This window comes from Colobus angolensis, unplaced genomic scaffold (assembly GCF_000951035.1).
Source record: "Colobus angolensis palliatus isolate OR3802 unplaced genomic scaffold, Cang.pa_1.0 Scaffold44, whole genome shotgun sequence".
NCBI classification, from domain to species: Eukaryota; Metazoa; Chordata; class Mammalia; order Primates; family Cercopithecidae; genus Colobus; species Colobus angolensis.
Window position 1 is genome coordinate 5,574,965 of NW_012117821.1, and position 20,357 is coordinate 5,595,321.

General features: G+C 42.7%; 1 protein-coding gene across 5 annotated transcripts in view; it reads right to left on the reverse strand.

Annotated features, from left to right (window-relative positions):
* GSTO1 (glutathione S-transferase omega 1) overlaps window positions 1-7,311 on the reverse strand; it is a 52,161-nt gene extending 44,850 nt beyond the window's left edge. The window contains exons 1-4 of one of the 5 annotated variants that reach the window (XM_011957334.1): window positions 6,518-6,783; window positions 6,210-6,318; window positions 3,974-4,091; window positions 1,638-1,860 (exon numbers count right to left, since the gene is read on the reverse strand). In XM_011957334.1, the coding sequence (XP_011812724.1) occupies window positions 1,638-1,860; window positions 3,974-4,065 (315 nt within the window). In that variant the 5' untranslated portion in view covers window positions 4,066-4,091; window positions 6,210-6,318; window positions 6,518-6,783. Of the gene's footprint in view, window positions 1-1,637; window positions 1,861-3,973; window positions 4,092-6,209; window positions 6,319-6,517; window positions 6,813-6,987 lie in introns of those variants that run through there. The other 4 variants (XM_011957331.1, XM_011957333.1, XM_011957332.1 and 1 more) reach the window with 4 other exon arrangements.
* Between the last annotated feature and the right edge of the window lie 13,046 nt (window positions 7,312-20,357).

Here is a 20,357-nt window from a genome sequence, read left to right on the forward strand (position 1 = left end):
TGTCCTACAAGTCCTTTCACGATCCAGTTCCTGTTTACCTCTCCAAAGTTACCCATTTTATCTCTTCTCCTGATACTTTATATTCCAGCCATACTAAAAAAAGTTTTCTAGAACTGGCACCAGACCAAAGAGATTTTTCTTAAAGAACCACTTAGGCTTATTTTTTTTGGTTGATATTGATGACTTCGTGTCTTGAAGCTGCATGCCTTTAACTTGTTACTACTTTGTAAAACTCTCCAACATCTTTCTTGAAAATGTCATGTTCCCTTTCATTATCTTTCACAGCAGCCACCTCTACTATTCTTTCACCCTCATCTTACTAAGCAGGGGACTCACTCTTCCTTTCCCGTTGGCTTCCCTTTATAATGTCTCCTAAAACAGAATGTTTTCCCTATAACTCTCTCTTAGGGCATTTCTTTAACCATCTTTTTCTCTGAAGATAATCCTTTATACATTGACCATACTACCAAGGTGACAATATTATAGGCATATAATCAGACATGCTATTCTTGGTGTCTAAACACACATCTGTCTTGAAAATGTCATGTTCCCTTTCATTATCTTTCACAGCAGCCACCTCTACTATTCTTTCACCCTCATCTTACTAAGCAGGGGACTCACTCTTCCTTTCCCGTTGGCTTCCCTTTATAATGTCTCCTAAAACAGAATGTTTTCCCTATAACTCTCTCTTAGGGCATTTCTTTAACCATCTTTTTCTCTGAAGATAATCCTTTATACATTGACCATACTACCAAGGTGACAATATTATAGGCATATAATCAGACATGCTATTCTTGGTGTCTAAACACACATCTGTTAGTTATTTCTTTGTTAATATTAATTGTTTGTGCTAATCCACAATGTTGATGCTAAATAAGGTACAAACAGTTCTCCAGGAATGCCATTTATTCCGTCATCTGAGTAGCTGCTCGCTGCTTGATACTATGGCTATAAGGACAAGAACTAAGTAGTTACTGTGTGTCAGACTCTGCTCTAGGTGTTTTATATTAACTGATTTTTATCTTATGAGGTGGGAACAATTACTATACCCATTTTACCAATGATGAACGGAGAGGCAAAGTAATAAGTAACTTGCTCAAAGTCACAAGAAAGTAGCAGAGCCAGTCACAAAACTAGGCAGAGAACTAACAGTGATCAAAACACAGCCCTCACCCTCAAGGAGCTCACAACCCCAGTGCAGTACATAGGCAAGAAAACAGGCCTAAGTTCACACAGATGGGAACTCAGAAGCTAGAGCACTAACCAGCCTGACAAGCTCCTGAGAGGGAGCAGTGTCTGAACAGACATGTGAAAAATGATGTGGAGATAACCAGGCACGGTGAGAAGTGGGAAGAATCTGACAGCAAGAATTGAGAGAGAAAGGGGCGAATTTGGGAATTCTGAGAAAAGTTTAGTATGGCTGGCATATATAAAGTGTCAGGAGAAGAGTGAAAAGGGATAATTTTGGAGGTAAACAGGAACTGGATCGTGAAAGGACTTGCAGGACACTCAGAGCTGACAAGTATATTCCTGTTTTGTTTTTCTCTCCCAAATCACTGAACTATAAATGGCAGCACAGATTTCGCTTTAAAAAAACAGGTTTTTCAAATAGGAGCTGAAATTTCTTATGCACAAACCTTAGAAAACAACTCTAAGATCATCTTCTGGCAAGCTTTCTCATAGGGGTCATCCGGCAACAGCTTCTTCCCTGGGTATGCTTCATCCAGGTACTCACAGGTGATGGGAGACTCATAGATCAGCTGACCCTGACTGTTTTCCAGAACTGGCACCAGACCAAAGGGATTTTTCTTAAAGAACCACTCAGGCTTATTTTTCAGGTTGATATTGATGACTTCATGCCTGAAAGACACATAGGAGACTATGAAGAGAGGGAAACAACTTTTGTGCTTTTGGATAAATCCTCTTTGCCATCCACTTAGCTGATCAAGCCCCAAATTTAGGAGTCTGCCTAGATTCCTTCCATTCTAGCTTTTTATTTTATGAATTTGACTACTTTTGATATACCTTTTAAGTACAATCATGCAGTATTTGTCTTTCTGTGTCTGGCTTATTTTACTTAGCATAATGTCTGCAAGGTCCATCCATGTTGTCACATATTGCAGAATTTCCTTCCTTTTTAGGTGGAATAGCATTACGACATTTTCTTTATCCATTCATCTGCTGATGGACATTGACATTATGCTGTTATGAACAGTGCTGCAGTCTACATGAGAGTGCTAATATCTCTTTGAGAATTTGATTTCATTTAATTTGGGTATATACCCAGTAGTGAGATTGCTGAATCATATAGTAGTTCTATTTTTAATTTTTTGAAGAACATCTATACTGTTTTCCATAGCAGCTGTACCATTTTACATTCCCGCCAACAGTGCGAACGGTGTGCAAGGGTTCTGATTTCTACACATCCTTGCTAATACTTTTTGTCTTTTTTGATTATAGTCATCTTGACAAGTGTGAGGTTATTATGTGATTTTGATTTGCATTTTCCTGATGATTAGTGATAAGCACTTTTTCATATATATGTTGCCCATTTTTATGTCCTCTGAAGAAATGTCTATTTTTTTAATTTTAATTTTTTTTTTTTTTTTTACACTCTGTCTCCCAGGCTGGAGTGCAGTGGCTTGATCACAGCTCACTGCAGCCTTGACCTCCTGTGCTAAAGCGATCCTCCTACCTCCCGAGTAGTTGGGACCACAGGCGTGCACCACCACACCCAGCTAATTTTTTTGTAGAGACAGGATCCTGCCATGTTGCCAAGGTTGGTCTTGAACTCCTGGGCTCAAGTGATCTGCCTGCCTTGGGGTTATAGGCGTGAGCTACCATGCCCAGCCTGAGAAATGTCTATTTAAGATCTTAGCCAATGTTAGAATCAGGTTTTTTCGTTGTTGAGTTGGAAAGATTCCTTATGTATTTTGGAGATTAACCCCTTACCAGATATGTGGTTTGCAAGTACTTTCTTCTATTCCATAGGTTGCCTTTTTGCTCTGTTAATCATTTCCTTTGCTGTGTGGAAGCTTTTTTGTTTGATGTAGTCCCATGTGTTTATTTTGGTTTTGTTGCCCGGTCTTTGGTGTCATGTCCAGGAAATCATTGCCAAGGCCAGTGTCATGAAGCTTTTCCCCTTTGTTTCTTCTACACATTGGCCTTTTTTATATTCCTTGAATTTGCCAAATGTGTTTCCACCTTAGAGTCTTTGCACCTGATGGTCTTCTGCCTCCTCTGCCTGCCTTTTCCTAGGTCTTCCCAGGTCAAACACACATCCATCCCCAGGCCCTCCCTGACCACAGCTCTGAAGTTGCTGAGCAGCTTCTATTACATGAGTATCATGTTTTACTTTCTTCATTGAACGGATAATATGTATCTGAAATTACTTTGCTCACTTATTTACAAGTTTATTAAGTTATCTTCCTAGAATGTAAGCTGCACGAAAGGTAGGATCTTGTGTATCTGTTCATAGTAATAAACAAACATGTAAATGAGCAAAATGCTAAATAGATATAAATACTCTGAAGAAAATAAAAAGTTTCAGATAAGGACTCAGTAAATATTTTTGTTTTGAAATATTTCATATGAATGAATGAATATATCAGTGGAAATGCTTCAAAATTGTCAATAAGATACTCCATTTATGGCTAAGAGGTATCTTAGTTATAAATTATATGAGGCAACTAATTGAATTGTGTCCACTACCCACTATATGAGAACCAACATAAAATTCAATTTATTTTGCTAATTTGAGTAAAAAGTTTCTTGGTTTTTATAAAGATATTAAAGAATCCTTAAAATCCACCCACAAGGTCAGGTGTGGTAGCTCAATCTGTAATCCCAGAACTTTCGGAGGCTGAAGTGGGCGGATTGTTTAAATCCAGGAGTTCAAGACCAGCCTGGGCAACATGGTGAAACCCTATCTCTACAAAAACTATAAAAATTAGCCAAGTGTGGTGGCACTCACCTGTAATCCCAGCTACTCAGGATGCTGAGGTGAGAAGATCGCTTGAGCCCTGGAGGCAGAGGTTGCAGTGAGCCATGATTGCACCACTGCATTCTAGCCTGGGTGACAGGGTGAGACCCTGTCTCGAAAAAAAAAAAACCAACATTCCACCCACAAAATAAGCTTTCAGATTAAATCTCCATGCACTGATTTTTTTTAAAAAATGTTGTCTAAGTAAATCGTACAAAGTAAACCAAAAAGGAAGAAAACAGGTGAAGTCCAGGATATAGTCAGATTGTATTTAGGTCTCTCTTGTATGTTGCCTGAGACCGTAGAGGAACTTAGAGAAAAGAGCCAGGTCTATATGATCGTCAAGGCTGAATAAATGTTCAACAGAATAAATTGCTAAAAAAAATAGACATCAATACCTTTTGTTTTCTGTTTTCCCATCCACAGCTGTAGCTAGAACAGCGTTTCATTTAAGGATTTAAATACATAATCCCCCATGGAAACAAAGGAACATCCAATTTGAACATGAGCACAGGTGTGTGTATAATTTAAAAGGTTCATGTGCTGACAGAATACTGGACACTGAGGTACCAGCCATTGCAAAAAAAAAATGGCTCCTTGCCAAAGAATTATCAACATTTTTGAACTATGAAACAAACAAAAACTTTTGTTACTATGAAAACAAAAGGCAGATCCTGGGCTTTTGTTCTTAAAAAAAAAAAGTATCTCGGAACACATGCATTTTGGTAACCTGGCATCGTGAGCCAGCAAGTCTATACACCTGCCACAGCAAGTTGGAAGATGCATCTTTTAGAGAAAACCATGCTTTTAGACGCATCTTTTAGAGAAAACCATGCTTTCTAATCATGTGGTTAGAATCTAGTACTTTCCTAGTAAAAGCCTCCTAGGGGCTCAAGCTTAAAACTGGTCTATTAATGTAATAGACCTTTGTTGTTTTCACTGCCTGGAAGCTGTTAACTACCCTCTTCCTCCCTTCTACCCACACTATTATGGGAAGATAGCTCCAATGTTCTATCTGCCCCAGTAAATAAGGTAGGATTGTTTCAGACTAAAGGTCCAGGGTGAAGCACATAATCCAGGACTTTGTGCCTCTGAATCCAGCTGTGTCATGCTCCTGGACTTTTCAATTAAATGAGTACCAAAAAAGGGCTTTTTCAATTTCGATTAAATTAGATTTCTCTTAGTACAATAAAAGAGTTCTATTACAGCAAATATGACAGTGTTTTTGATAAACATTACTAAATAGTAAGTATTCTATGTGTTCAGAATCATAATCTCATCCAAATGAGAGGCATTGCTTAGTGAAGTAATGACGAATCCGCTTCAAATGTATTTTTTAAATGCATTTTACCTTTCTTTTAGGGAAAATAATTGCCTACTCCTAAAGATTCTCCCCTTAGAAAGGTAAAATTAGTTCACAAACACTGAACACACAGAAAATTTCTTAAGAATGGGTTTTTTTTTAAACTTCCACAGAGCCTTCCACACCACAGGTATCTAATAAATGTCTAATCAACAGACATTCAGAGGTCATGGGAAAGGAAGTGGTTCCAATGGATACTAGGTGTCAGAGAAAAGCCAAGTGACTGTTGCACATGTCCTGTGGATAGCCCGTAAGTCAAAAACTACGCTAGTTTCAAAACAGGCTCTGCAGAAGGATGAGCTAGACAGACACTTCCCTCTGTTTGACTCAACCAACAGCCCAATCCACAGGAATATGTGCAGTAAACTCAGCACTACTCTAGGAGGGTCAGGGTCTAAACTCTGCTGTACTGGGGTAAATTACTATTCTAGGAGGGAACAATACATTCAGAATAACAACTAACAGTTAAGCTGGAATAAGAATGGGGAATCACAGTAGGGCGAAAGCAAGAGGGCTCTGGACGAGGAATTTGCGACCTACCAAAGCTGAAAGAGCTGCTGCCGGTTATTACCCGGGCAAATCACTAACATCACTGGAGCCTCAGCTTTTCTAATCCATTAAATGGTTGGTTAATCTAAATGAGGTGTCCTAGACCTGGAGTCTTGTCCTAGACCGTTGGAATCTGTGGCCTATTTTTCCTAGGGGAAGGGTCTATACCTTGCTGTCTCCCAAAGGGCCGAGAATAATGTGCAGTAAAGGACGCTGGCGGGAGGCGGGTAGAAGGGGGCTGAGACCGCACCCCACCCCGCCGCCTGCAGCAAGGTCCCGGACAGCTCGGGGAGCGTCCCCCGCCTGGGTGCCAACCTGATTCCCTTGGCCTTCAGGACCAGAAGCGTCCTCTCAGCAAACGGGCAGAACCTCATGCTGTAGACGCGGATTGAGCCCTCCGGGACCGGCCCCGGGGGCGCGCTTCCTGCCGGGGAGAAGCGAAGGCGATTACGGCCCAGAGAGGTGTCGAGACCCCCCGTATCCCATGGCCCCCACGTCCCACTGCAGCTCCGACCCGTTCCCCGCCGGTGGGGCGCTCCCGGGAGGCTGGGCTCCCGGAGCAGCCTCGAACATGCCGCCGGGGGTCGCCGAGATCACCCCTCTTCGCGGCGGGCAGGCCTCACCCTTCCCCAGGCTCCTGGCAGACTCCCCGGACATCGTGGCGCAGCGCAGGCCGAGCTCCTCTGGGGTGCAGGCGATTCAGGAAGTAGGTCGCCCGTCCTTCCCGCCCTCCTTACCTCCCTCTTTCCCTCCCCTGATTCCTCCCTGGCTCAAAAGTGCCTGCCCCGGGCGGCCGCCAGCTCCACCCGGTGTGCCTTTCCGGCTTTATGGGATAGCCCTTAAAATAGCTTAAGGGGCTGTAAAGCATCTCGCTGGCCAACAGATGCACCCACAGGGAGATGCACAAAAGTTCTAAATGCTCGGTCATCCCTCCGCCCCCGAACGAAGGGGTCTCCACTCCGCCCTCCATGGGGCTCCACGTCTGACCCTGGCCCTGACCTCCCTCCTGTGGCACTGACCTCGAAGCACCACCCGCTCCGTCCCAAGGCTTCACGACTTCAGAGCCTGTGGCCCGAACTCATGGCTCACTCACCGGTCCAGAGCATTCTCTCCAAAGGCTCCTGTTAGCTTGTGAAGGGAAAATAAAAATCTCTGGACCCCAAACTTACTATGCCAAAGGGAAGAGTCAAGCTTGGAAACTGAGTCAGGCAATACTGCCTCCCATTTTGTTCCTAAATAGATAGCTACAAAGATCAAAGGCCACACACCTCCCCAAGGGGCTTGTTTACAAGGAAATTCCTTGTGGGCCCCCAAGATCTTTACTCTAAAACAGATCAGTTGAATTTCATCCTGGCAATGTAAACTAACGGATTATCTTCCCAAGTACGGGACAAAGACAGGTCTAGGAGTCATCCTTCCTCTCGCTGGAGAAAAATGCATATTTGACTGCTTCCTCTACCCTATATTTAATCTTGTAAAAATGCAGATTCACCAAGCACTAGCATAATTGACTATTCCTCTACGACCTCCTTTCACGAATTTAACATGTGCATTCAGTGAATGCTGATCAAAGGCCCCAAAGAATGCAACTACTTGCCCCTTTTATCTACCTTCCCTTTTTTCTTTCTTTCCACTTTCCCCTACTGCCTGCTCTTTCCCCTTTAAATATTGAAGTCCTCAAGCCCTCTTTGGAAAGAGCGCAGATCACAGATGCTCCTGTGATTTTGTGTTCCTTTTTCTCAGATGTGTCCTCAACCCTGGTAAAATAAACCTCTGAAAGGATTGAGACTCACCTTGGTCATTTCCTTTGATTTACAAGCTCATCTCTGCCTCGCTGCAGGGTTGCCTAGCCACCTGGACAGGCTTTTCCTTTTTCTGCCAGTACTAGCTTAACGTGACTACTGGGAGGGCCTCTGTCCCTACTGTCACCTGTAGGATACATCCTTTTCATTTTAACCCACAGGAGACAGCACAAACCTGGATATCATCAACCTCAGAATAATGGTGCTGCTTTCAAAACTCTCCCACTTACTAAACATTTGTGTTTGAAGCCCTGGTAATGTAACTGAGTACTCCCGTTTTTCTAAGAGATAGAGGATGAGTTATGTTTTACATTATTTGTTTCTCCTATCTTTCTCTTTCCTCCTTTCTCCCTGTTCACCACTTCCTACTTAGCTCTTTAGAAATGTGATTATCATCTTTGACCTTCCCTTCACTGACACTCCCTACAGGGCAAGCTTATCTAACTGGGTGTTTACTTAAAAGCTCCAGAGCAGGACTGTCACCCACCAGGAGACTGCCTCCCAGAGATAACAGTCAATTTACATCCAAAAGTATCCCTGAGACAAGTCCACTTTACAAATAACTTCTGCCTATAATGGCACCACCCAGTTGATAAAGCACCACAGTGAGTCGTGCAAACTCCCACCCACTCGCTTGTGCAATTCATACCAACTCCCCCCTTTAAAAGCCCCTGCTTTCTGCCCCAGAAGGGAAGTGATACTCTTAAGGCAGGAAGCCTGTTTTTATTCCCCTTAGCTAGCTTTGGAATGAAAAATCACTTTCTTTATACCAGACTTTGCTTTTCTTATTAATAATTGCACTCTGAAAGCGGCCAGCAACTGAACCTGCATTTCAGTTAAATAAGGGCACAGGCTCAGAATCAAGCAGGTAGAATTAATGAATTTAGTCTTGGGTCTGGGAATAAAGGTCTGGCCAGAGAGTCCTCTCAAACAGCTCTTTTAACTTAGGGGTCAGGAAAGAGGGGTTCCAGGGCCACCATACAGATGAGGAAAAAGACTATTCAATGATTTCCCTGTTTGCCTAGATTCAAAAGCTGGTAACTCCTGTGCCATTTATTGGGGTGGGATGGGGGTAGATGTCGATTTTTATTTTGATTAGCCCTATTACGGAAGGAGTAGAGAATGAGGTGAAAATCACCAAGTCTTGGAGCAGCCTGCCTGTTTTAATCCTGGCTCCACCCCTGTATTCAGTTGCTAGGACTAGGGTAACAAAGTACTGCAGAGTGGCTTAAACAACAGAAGTGTGTTGCCTCAGTTCTGGAGGCTACAAGTCCAAGATGAAGGTGTCGGCAGGACTGCTGCCTTCTGAGGAGGGAGTCTTGAGGGAGTCTGTTCCATGCCTGTCTCCCAGCTTCTGGTGGTTTGAGGGAACTTTTGATGTCCCTTGGAGTGCAGAAGCACCACCCACCCCATCTGTGCCTTCATCTTCATTCACACTCCATTATGACCTCATTTTAATTTAGTTACATCTGTAACAACCCTATTTCCAAATAAGGTCACATACTGGGGTACTGGGGATTAGGACATCAATGTATGAAGCTGGGGGGAGCACAATTCAACCCGTAACAACCACTTATTAACTGTGAACATGGGCAAGTCACTAACCTCAGTGTGTTTCAGTTCCCTCACCTGTAAAATAAGGTGGAAAACATGTTATGCCTCCTGTATAGATGTTACGGGAAAGGGGTCCTGATCCAGACCCAAGAGAGGGTTCTTGGATCTCACGTAAGAAAGAATTCAGAGCGAGTCCACCGTGCAAAACAAAAACGTTTATTAAGAAAATAAAGTGGTGAAAAACAGCTACTACTATGGAGTAGGCTGTTCCCGAAAGTAAGAGGACGAAGGGACCCACCCCAGGTACAATGCCTGTATATATAGGATGAAAAAAAGATCATGGGGAGATGTGCTCTGCTACAAGGGTTTGTGATAAAGGATTAATTTTCATAATTACTATGTTTTGCAAGAATCAATATTATTATCTTTAAAGCAAAATTAGGAATGCTCTTGTTCTCAAGATATCAGGATATCTAGACATTCCCAAGTCTGGATCTGTTTAGTAAACATTATCAATCTGTTCCCTTAACCATAAACATCTAGAGGCTAGGAATACCTTTCTGGGAATGCGGCTCAGCAAGTCCCAGCTTCATCTTCCTAGCCCTCACTCAAGACGGAGTCACTCTGGTTCAAACGTCTCTGACATAGTTTGTGGCAGGATTAAGTTAGTTACTATACAGAAAGCACTTAGAGCAGCACTTGGCATAGAATATGTTAAATAAATGTGATCACTACATATTTTTATTTAATTTAGTAAATAGGCAAGAAATGGATATAAAGTTTTAAAAATTGACCATGTTTTTGCTAAAATGTGGGCACTGCTTAACTCTTTTTAAGGAAATTGACTTTTTAGCACATTAATGACTTCATGCAAATAACCTTGTAAATTTAAACTTGGCAAGGCAAAACCTCTGAATGGCCAAACAAAACAATTTCACATCAAGGTATTACTTTAAAAGTTTTACTTGGAATGACCTGTCCCGTAATTTAGTATGAATAATATAATGTTTTGTTGTAATGATTTGAAAGATCCACCTCATCAATAAATAAAGTAAAAGTTTAATTCCTCAAAGAAAGAAACTGAAAATATACTCTCCCAGTGAACTACTGTACTGTGTTACTGGTGTGCATTACAATAGATCCTCTCCAAGTCCTTTGTGGTTGTGTAAACATCTGAATATACACTTGAGGAAAGAAAAGAACTTTCATCTGAGGAATGTGAGCCATTTCAAATTATTAGGCCCAAAGAGACATTAAAATGAGACAGCAATCATGCCCCACTACCCGCTTTGAGCTGTGTATTCACCTCTTGAAACTGCTTGTTATAGCCACAAGTAGCTATAAATTAACCTAATAATGCCACAGCAAACACTATAGCCCACAGCCTATAGCTTAACAATGTGTAGCCAGCTACTAATCAATGTTGTTTCTGTAAAGCAATGAGAATTCCTGACAGACAACTTTGTGTCAGCCCACTCTCTGAAGCCCCTTTTTTTTCCTTTAGAAATCCACTTGTAACTGCTGCTAATGAGAGTGTCTATTCAGAGCAACTTCAACCTATACTCCTGGGTTGCAACCCTCAACCTTGGCTCAAATTACCTCTGCATTAATTTTGCTTCACCTTCTTCATTTTACGTTGACACACTGCTCATAGCCACAGTTAAAAGGAAACAATACGAGCATTTTTACAACTACAGTTCTTTATAATCAACCTAAGAGACTAATCTGAGAGGATTCTGCTGGCTAAAGATCAAGAGTTCATGCCACTGCATTCTAGCTTGGGCAACAGAGTGAGTGAGACGCTGTCTCCAAAAAAAAAAGAAGCTTGAATAGAAAAAAGATTGAGGGGATATTAAAAGCCCATTGAGAGAAGAATGGATAAATAAATTGTCATATTAATATAATGGACATCTACCCAACAATGAAAACAAATAGTCTACAGCTATAGTTATCAACTTAAATCCCTCTCAAAAACATGATATTGAGCCAGAAAAGCAAGTCGTGATAATATATATGGTATGACTCTACACGTGTTAACTTTATTAATTTTTTTTTTTTTTTTTTAGGCGGAGTCTTGCTCTGTCGCCTGGACTGGAGTGCAGTGGCCGGATCTCAGCTCACTGCAAGCTCCGCCTCCCGGGTTTAGGCCATTCTCCTGCCTCAGCCTCCCGAATAGCTGGGACTACAGGCGCCCGCCACCTCGCCCGGCTAGTTTTTGTATTTTTAGTAGAGACAGGGTTTCACCGTGTTAGCCAGGATGGTCTCGATCTCCTGACCTCGTGATCCACCCGTCTCGGCCTCCCAAAGTGCTGGGATTACAGGCTTGAGCCACCGCGCCCGGCCGTATTAACTTTAAAAACATGCAAAGTGAAACAGCACACTAGTTATGGCTCATGCATACATGGTAGAATTGAAAAGCAGGGAACAATAATCACAGAATTCAGGATGATAGTTACATACAGGGGAAAGGAAGGGAGTAGAAAAGGGTGGGTGCACAATGTAGGGGAGTGCTTCCGGGGTATTGGTTCTCTTCTGTTTCTTCAGCTGGAAGGTGGCTTTAGAGAATGGCATTGAGGTGGGAAAGGATCAGGTGGGAAGAAATGAGGTGGTGACTGTTGTCATTTGAAAAGCTTTCTATACACTTTGAATTTTTGCTATTAATATATGCTATATTGGGAAAAATTAAGATTTAAGAAACATTTTTTAAAGAACAGGGGGAAAAAACTCTACTGTTAAAAGGGATAAAGTAGATTCATATATACTGATGCAGAAACATGCCAGAGATATACTGTTAAATCAAAATGTTGTAAAGCAGCATACAGGAGATAATCTCATCTGTTGAATGTCCACATCCTGCCAAGTATCTCCTAAATGTTCTACCCCAAAAGTCTTTAATCCTCACAACAATCCTAAGATGTAAGTACTGTTAACATTACCATCTCAGGGATAGGGAAACTAGGGGGCAGAGGTTAAGTGATTTTCTCCAAATCAATACACTTTTATATGGTGGAGATGGGTTGTCAACTCTGGTCTTGTGTCTGGAATTTATTCCTTCTGGTGGGTTCTTGGTCTCGCTGACTTCAAGAATGAAGCTGCGGACCCTCGCGGTCAGTGAGTGTTACAGTTCTTAAAGATGGTGTGTCCAGAGTTTGTTCTTTCAGATGCTCAGATGTGTCCAGAGTTTCTTCCTTCCATTGCGTTCGTGGTCTCACTGACTTCAGGAGTGAAGCCACAGACCTTCGCAGTGAGTGTTACAGCTCTTAAAACTGGTGCATCCAGAGTTGTTTGTTCCTCCTGGTGGGTTTGTGGTCTCGGTGACTTCGGGAATGAAGCCGCAGACCCCCGCAGTGAGTGTTTCAGCTCCTAAAGATAGTGCAGACCCAAAGAGTGAGCAGGAGCATGATTTATTGTGAAGAGTGAAAGAACAAAGATTCCAGAGAGTGGAAGGGTACCGGAGGAGGTTGCCTCTGCTGGCTGGGGTGGCCAGCTTTTATTCCCTTATTTGGCCCCACCCACGACCTGCTGATTGGTCCATTTTACAGAGCTGATTGGTCCATTTTACAGAGTGCTGATTGGTCCATTTTTACAGAGTGCTGATTAGTCCCTTTACAAACTTTTTAGCTAGACACAGAGCACTGATTGGTGCGTTTTTACAGAGTGCTGATTGGTGTGTTTACAAACCTTTAGCTAGACACAGAGCACTGATTGGTGTGTTTACAATCATTTAGCTAGACAGAAAAGTTCTCCAAGTCCCCACCTGACCCAGAAGCGCAGCCAGCTTCACCTCTCAATCCCCCCTCTAAACAAGACACCCCAACTGCTGTTGGGAATTGGGCGATGACTGCTCTAGCTACTTCCTGCTGGATAGGGTCGAAGAAGGGCCCTGCAGTTGTAGTGACCTACAGAGGGGAACTCTTTAAGCCAGTGAAAGGGCCAGCAGGTCAGTCCAGCGGTCCTTGGTAGAAGTTGTTAGTTGAGCTCTTTTGGGGTTCCATTTGTAAAACCATCTGTAGCTTCGTGGCCTCAATTCTAGAGGAAACGAATTTGACAAGGAGGTTAAAAATACAGGGCCCAAAGGCGAGTAATTGCAAGATGGCTGTCACAGGACCTAGAAATGGTAGAAGCCATGTCGCCCAACTCCAGAGGTTGGTATAAGGGTTTGAAAGGCATTGTCTGATTTCAGAAGCGTTTTCCTGTAAATTCCAGGCAGCATCTCGTATTATCTCTGACTGGTTAGTGTAAAAACAACACTCTTCCCCTAAGAAGGTGCAGAGTCCTCCTTTCTCAGCAGTGAGGAGGTGTAGGCCTCGGCAGTTTTGGAGAGTCACTGCCACCAAAGAGCCTATTTGGGATTGTAGAGTAAGGATAGATTTCGTTATCTTTTGCAAACTGTCTGAGAAATCCTTTGAGAGTGTGTGGTAGTAGGATAATGAAGTAGACAAACTGGCTATTCCAGTGCCTGTAGCAGTAGCCATTCCTAACCCTATAAGTAGAGGTATTAGTTGTATGGCTCTGCACTGATGGACTCGAGCTTTGAGAGGTACTGGTAAGGTGTGATTTCCTGGGGTAATGGTAATGTTGGGACTTAGAAAGACTAAGGTGTAGGTGCCTGTCCAGTTACTGGGGAGGCAGATATAGGTTGACGTTCCACATAAGAAGAATATATCTTGGCTGGGTAGACAGAACTGGTAGTGTATGTTTAGAAAGGTGTGTGAGTTTGTTATTTTCATTTTCCCATACTCCTAGAGTACTTGCCAAGGTAGCTCCAGTGAGTGGCTGGAAAGGGGTGTTGGGAACAAACTGAGTGACTCCCTGTGTTCTATTTTCCCACTGGAGAAAAAACCGTTTTGCATCTACTAGGAACCATTCGAGAGAGTGATTGAAAGAGGGGATGAGAAGGCATTCACTAGTAGTGGGGGCACTGCTGCAGGGGGTCCAGAGGTGAATGGTCATGCAGGGAATATATTTGCCATTACAAAACCTGGACTGTTTGTTAAGCAGGGAGGAGGTGATGATGATTTTTGGAGGCCCTGAGAAGCGGACAAGCCATCTGAATGGAGTTGTTTGAGTGACTCGGAAGTTACGATGATCAGTTGGGGCTTGAAGTTGTAGGGTGTAATTACACTGATGGGGTAGTAGGTGTCCCAGGGGCAGGCCTGATAACAGGTTGCATTGGATGCATAAAGGGGTTTGGCAAGTTAAGATGGTATTTGTAGTTACAGGGCCATGTATGGGCTTTTCATGGCTTGTGTAATAGGTGAGGTTGGAAATGTAAGAACATAAAAGTTGGATTGCACGTCCTGTTAGGATATTCTTGGTCCTATCAGAGATGGGAAAGTTGGCTAATTATTGCATATTTAGTAATCAGAAAGGGTCTTTTCCTTCATAATGAGGGTGGTAGGTTAAGTTGGTAAAGACCCAGTTTCTTTGCGGGAATGGGAGTGGCAACGTAAGCAGAAGTTGATAGAGAGATACAAAGCCAACAGTCATTTGCCAGGGAAGGATTGGACTGGTTTAACAGAGAGTGGGTTAAGTTGAGAGTCTTGTAGAGGTAATTAGGAGCTAGTGGAAGGGGAGGGGTGATTGTATGAGGTATCCAAGGAAGCAGGAGGAATAGACAGGCAAAGAGTAAATAGGAAGGTAAAGAGGGTGCTCTGGAAGACGAGATCATTTTATCCAGTCTGAGTTAAAGATAGGAGTAAATTGCTGTCAGGAGGAAGGAAGATAGAAAGAAGGTTGATGTGATTAGGATTTTCATCCCAACAGGAGCTACAGCATATAGTCCTATCACAAAGAGTATGGTTAGTATCCTGCTTAATAATACAAGGAAATAGTAAAATGATTCCATTAAAGGGGCAAGGAGAGGTGTTAAAGATAAAGATTATGTAGGTTTTCACTTATCTTTTTTAAGGAGGAAGGGATTTTTCCTCAGGATCAGCAGTAGGAGCCTTTTTAGTCTGGGATGTTTCCTTCCAAAATAGGAGATGCAACTCTTCCAACGGTTCGCAGGTGTATCGAGGCTGGTCTGGCTGATATTGGGACTCCTGGGCTGACAGTCCCACAGGTTCCTCAGGGGGTGTCCAAAATCTAACTCAGGTGTGGTGAATCCAAGATTCCACTCCTGCCATCTTAACTGTAGTGGAGGTAGAGAGGATTACCGAGTATGGTCCTTCCCACAAAGAGTCCATACATAGGGAGGTAGGGGGAGAGATTTGACCAGCACTAGATCTCCTGGTTGAAACAACTCTGTTCCCTTTTCTCTGTGACATCTTTCAAGTAGGTGTTTAAGGTTTCGTTGATATTTTACCGAAGAAGTTATATCTTTGACCAACTTGGCCGTTTCCTGATCAAGTAGGCGGTCATTTGTGAGAAAAGGTCATCCATACAGCATTTCATATGGATTGAGCCCCATTTTGTGAGGAGAATTTCAGATTCTCAACCAGGCCATGGGCAAAAGAGAAGGCCATGGGAGATGAGTTTCTTGTGTTAGTTTCCTTAAGTGCCTCTTGAGTGTTTCATTTGCCCTCTCGACCTTCCCTGAGGATTGTAGCCTCCAGGTGCAATGAAGGTGATATTGCATCCCTAGCACCCTGAAAATTCCCTGAGTTACCGTGGCTTTGAAAGCCAGACCATTGTCACTCTGTAAGCTTTGGGGAAGCCCAAACCTAGGAATTATTTCAGGAATTAGGAGTTTAATCACTTCCTGAAACTTTTCTGTCTTGCAGGGGAAAGCTTCTATCCAATTTGTAAAGGTATCAACATAGACCAACAAGTATTGAAATCCCTTTGATTTAGGCATATGGGTGAAGTCTAACTGCCAGTCCTCTCCGGGATAGTGACCTATTCTTTGTTCCCCCAAAGGAGCCTTACGATGGGACAAGGGATTAATCTTTGGGCACATCTCACAGGCTTTGACTACCTGTTGGATGGTCTGTAGGAGATTTGGCCCTGTAAATAGGGATTTGGCCATTTGATGAGTGTTTTCAATACCCATATGAAAAGTTTGGTGGAGGGTATAAATACCTTTCCTTCTTCTGTCATTAACCACCCTGAGGGGAGAAAACTATGCCCCAGTGAGTCCCCGTTCTGTTTCAGTAGGGGAATATTGGGGCTTAGTCTCTTGGAGGGGGTTGTTCCATACCAAAGGTCCTTCCATAGGTATTTCTAATGGGAGGTTCCACCTGGCAGCAATTTTGGCCTCAGCATCTGCCAGATGGTTTTATTCTGACTTTTGTCCTTCACCTTTCTGATGGCTTTGGCAATGTAAGACTGCCACCTCCCTGAGTTTTTGCACTGTGTGCAATAACTCCATAATTTCCTTGTGGTATTTAATGGGGGTTCATTCCCCCAGAGGTTATGAACTTCCTTTCTTTCCATATTATAGCATAGGCGTGTAGGATTAGATAAGCATACTTGCTATCTGTATACACATTTATACTTTTTCCTTTTCCCAGTTCTAAGGCTTGGGTAAGTGCCACTAGTTCTGCTAACTGGTCACTGGTCCCCAGGGGAAGAGGCTTACTTTCAAGTACGGTTACATCAGTAACTATGGCAGAACTTGCCCTTCATATCTCATTCTCCACAAATGAACTTCCATCGGTATATAGATTAAGGTCAGGATTAGCGAAGGGGACTTCTAAGAGATCATCTCGGGCAGTGTAAGTCTGGACTATAATTTGTTGGCAGTCCTGCTCGATTGGTTCCCCATCCTCTGGAAGAAAAGTGGCAGAGTTGAGGGCTGCACATGTACGTATTTGAAGTACCGGTCCCTCAAGGAGTAGCACTGGGTATCTAAGTAGGCAGTTTTCTGATAGCCTACTTAGGATGTAGCCTACTAGGATGCAATAAACTTCCTTTGGCACCTAGCATGCCATTTACATCATGAGTAGTCCTGGCAGTGAGATCCTTTCCTTGTATTATTTTGATAGCCTCTGACACTAAGACGGCCACCGCCACAACTACCCATAAACAGTGAGGCCAGCCTTTTGCTACGACATCAGTTTCCTTACTTAGGTATGCCATTGGTTGTGGGGATGTCCCACGAGTCTGAGTAAGGACTCCAAGAGCTATCCCTGCTCTCTCTGTGACATATAAAGAGAAGTTTTGTCCCGTGGGAAGGCTTAAAGCTGGAGCTTGTACTAGGGCCTGCTTTAAGGTTTTGAAGGCTGTTTCTGACTCTGGTTCCCATTCTACTAGATGAGTATTTGCCCTCTGGGTCTCCTTGATTACAGTATAGAGTGGACAAGCCATCTCGCTGTATCTGGAGATTCATAGTCAGCAAAAGTCAGTGATTCCAAGGAATCACCGTGCTGTTTTAATGTCTTAGGGTGAGGATAAGACAGTATAGGCTGTATTCATTACTTGCTGAGGGCCCTGGTCCCTCTAGCCAATACTAGGCCTAGATATTTGACCTGCTGTAGGCAAAGCGGGGCCTTCGACCTAGATGCCTTGTACCCTTGATTAGCCAGAAAGTTCAAGACATCTAGAGTAGGCCGGGCACGGTGGCTCATGCCTGTAATCCCAGCACTTTGGGAGGCCAAGGCAGGCAGATCACGAGGTCAGGAGATCGAGACCATCCTAGCTAACATGGTGAAACCCTGACTCTACTAAAAATACAAAAAATTAGCTGGGCATGGTGTAGTAGTCCCAGCTACTCAGGAGGCTGAGGCAGGAGAATGGCATGAACCCAGGAGGCAGAGCTTGCAGTAAGCCAAGATCGCGCCACTGCACTCCAGCCTGGGTGACAGAGCAAGACTCTGTCTCAAAAAAAAAAAAAAAAAAAAAGGTCTAGAATAGCCTGCTGGCATGAGGCTTCTGAATTAGTAGCCAAAAGTAAGTCATCCACATACTGAAAGACCAGAGTGTCTGGACTTGAGAAGTGGTCTAGATCTTGGGCCAGTGCCTGACCAAACAGATGAGGGCTATCCTTAAACCCTTGGGGCAAGACAGTCCATGTAATACGTTCCAACTCAGAACTGCTCTAGAGCACAAATGTGTGTTATAAATGCTAATTAACAATTTAAGGGAAATTTATAGTCTTCCTTCTTAGAATTAGCTCACAATAGTATTTTACGAACTCAGAAAACATATTTTAAAAACTAACATAGTCTTGTTACCACGTATCCTGCCTAGACAGGGCATATTGTTGCAGTGTGCGTGTAAACCACTTTTCTTCCCAGACTCAATAGCTAAGGGGAAAAGACTTGCAACTATGTAACAAGACCACATATCTGTATTGTACGTTTTATATGAAAGTCCTTTTTATGTTCATGATTTTGTCTGATCTTCACAACAATCCTGTGACGTTAGACAGGGAAATATCAGATTCACTTTACAGATGAAGTTAAGATTCAGAGAGGTTAAGTGGCTTTTCCAGTTATCACATACCTAGTAAGAGGCAGAGATAAAATAAGAACCAGGAACTTTAAGGTCGAGGGCTTTTTTCTCCATGCCACATAGCCTCTGAGAGTTTAATCTGAACTCAAATATTTTCACCACTTCATCCTCACTTTCTTATGTTGACTCAAATTTTTGTCATAGAATGCAACAAAACGCCTACTTCTAAACTTATTGTAATGACCTAGTGGGTTCACCTTGCCTGCTGTACAGATAAAGCCATTCACTGAGACAGTGGTATTGCAGTAGAGAAGGAGTTTAATTATCACAGGGCCAGGTAAGTGGTAGGACAGGAGCTAATTCTCAAATCTGCCTCTACAAGAGCTCAGAAGCTAGGGCTTTTAAGGATAATTTGGTGGGTAGCGGGCTAAGAGAATGGGTGCTGCTGATCGGTTGGGGATGGAATCATAGGAGTGTCCAAACTGTCTTCAAGTGCTGAATCAATTCTGGGTGGGGATCACCAGTTGAGTCGGTTCCTTGATACGAATCATGGGTCTGGGTGGAGTTAGTCAGTTACTAGAATGCAGAAGTCTGAAAAGTATTTCAAAAACCAGTCTTAGGTTTTGACAATAGTGATGTCATCTGTAGCAGCAATGACAAATCTTATGACCTCTGACTTCGTGACTCCTGAACAGTAAGAAATTACAGAAAAGCAAGCTAGGAAATAGTAACTGCTAGTTACTGCTTAACTATACCTACATTTTAGTAATTAGGGATTATAGAAAACAATGGTTGGTTATCATTGGTTACCAATGCCTACATTTTAGCAGAATTCAGGCCCCTCCCACAATCCTAATCTTGTGGCTTTTCGTTAGTCTTACAAAGGTGGTTTCAGTCCCCAAACAAGGAGGGGATCAGTTTTAGGGAGAGACTATTACCATCCTTGCTTCAAAGTTAAACTATAAACTAAATTCTTCCCATGGTTAGCTTGACCTATACCCAGGAATGAGCAAGGACAGCCGGCCTGTGAGGCTAGAAGCAAGATGGAGTCAGCCATGCTGGATTTCTTTCACTGTCATAATCTTTGCAAAGGCAGTTTTATTGTTATGCTGGGTTTTTACCAGTGAAAAAGGTCACAGAACATGTATTTTTTTGGAAAGTGTTGTTTCTTTGTCTCTAGTCTAAGGGAACACAAACAATATGAAAAACCCTGAAGGCCAAGGAAATTGAAGGGAAGTCCAATGAGATGATATAAAATAGAATATATTGATACATTAGTGGTTTTAAGTTTATACTTTGGGAGGAGGTTTACTTTTGTGAGAAATTAGTAAAGATGAGCTTTGAAGCTTTTGAAGAGGATCTTAAGTCTTCATGATGTTATTCAATGTGGAATGTGGAATGATGGTCTTCAGACACTTCTTCAGACCATATCATCACACACTTGGTACTTGGTGCTTTCCTAACATGCTGTTTTAGGTGATATTTAGGCAACAGTGCACATTGATTTGTGTTTGTGTTTATTAATCATCCTTGGAGTTCTTTAAATCGAGTCCATGTTCGAGTCCACAGATGTCAGTGTTCTGCAAAACTGGTAATAACCTGGCATCCAAGACTGCAACACATATCAGAAGTCCCATGTCCATCACAAACCAAGTACTTCCAGGGAGTAGATTCCTTACTTTTTATTACTCTGCAGTGGAATTTTGTCATTCTTATAAATTCCACTGTTTTTCCCTTTTGTCATCTCCTCCAAAGTCTTCCTCCTCCTTCT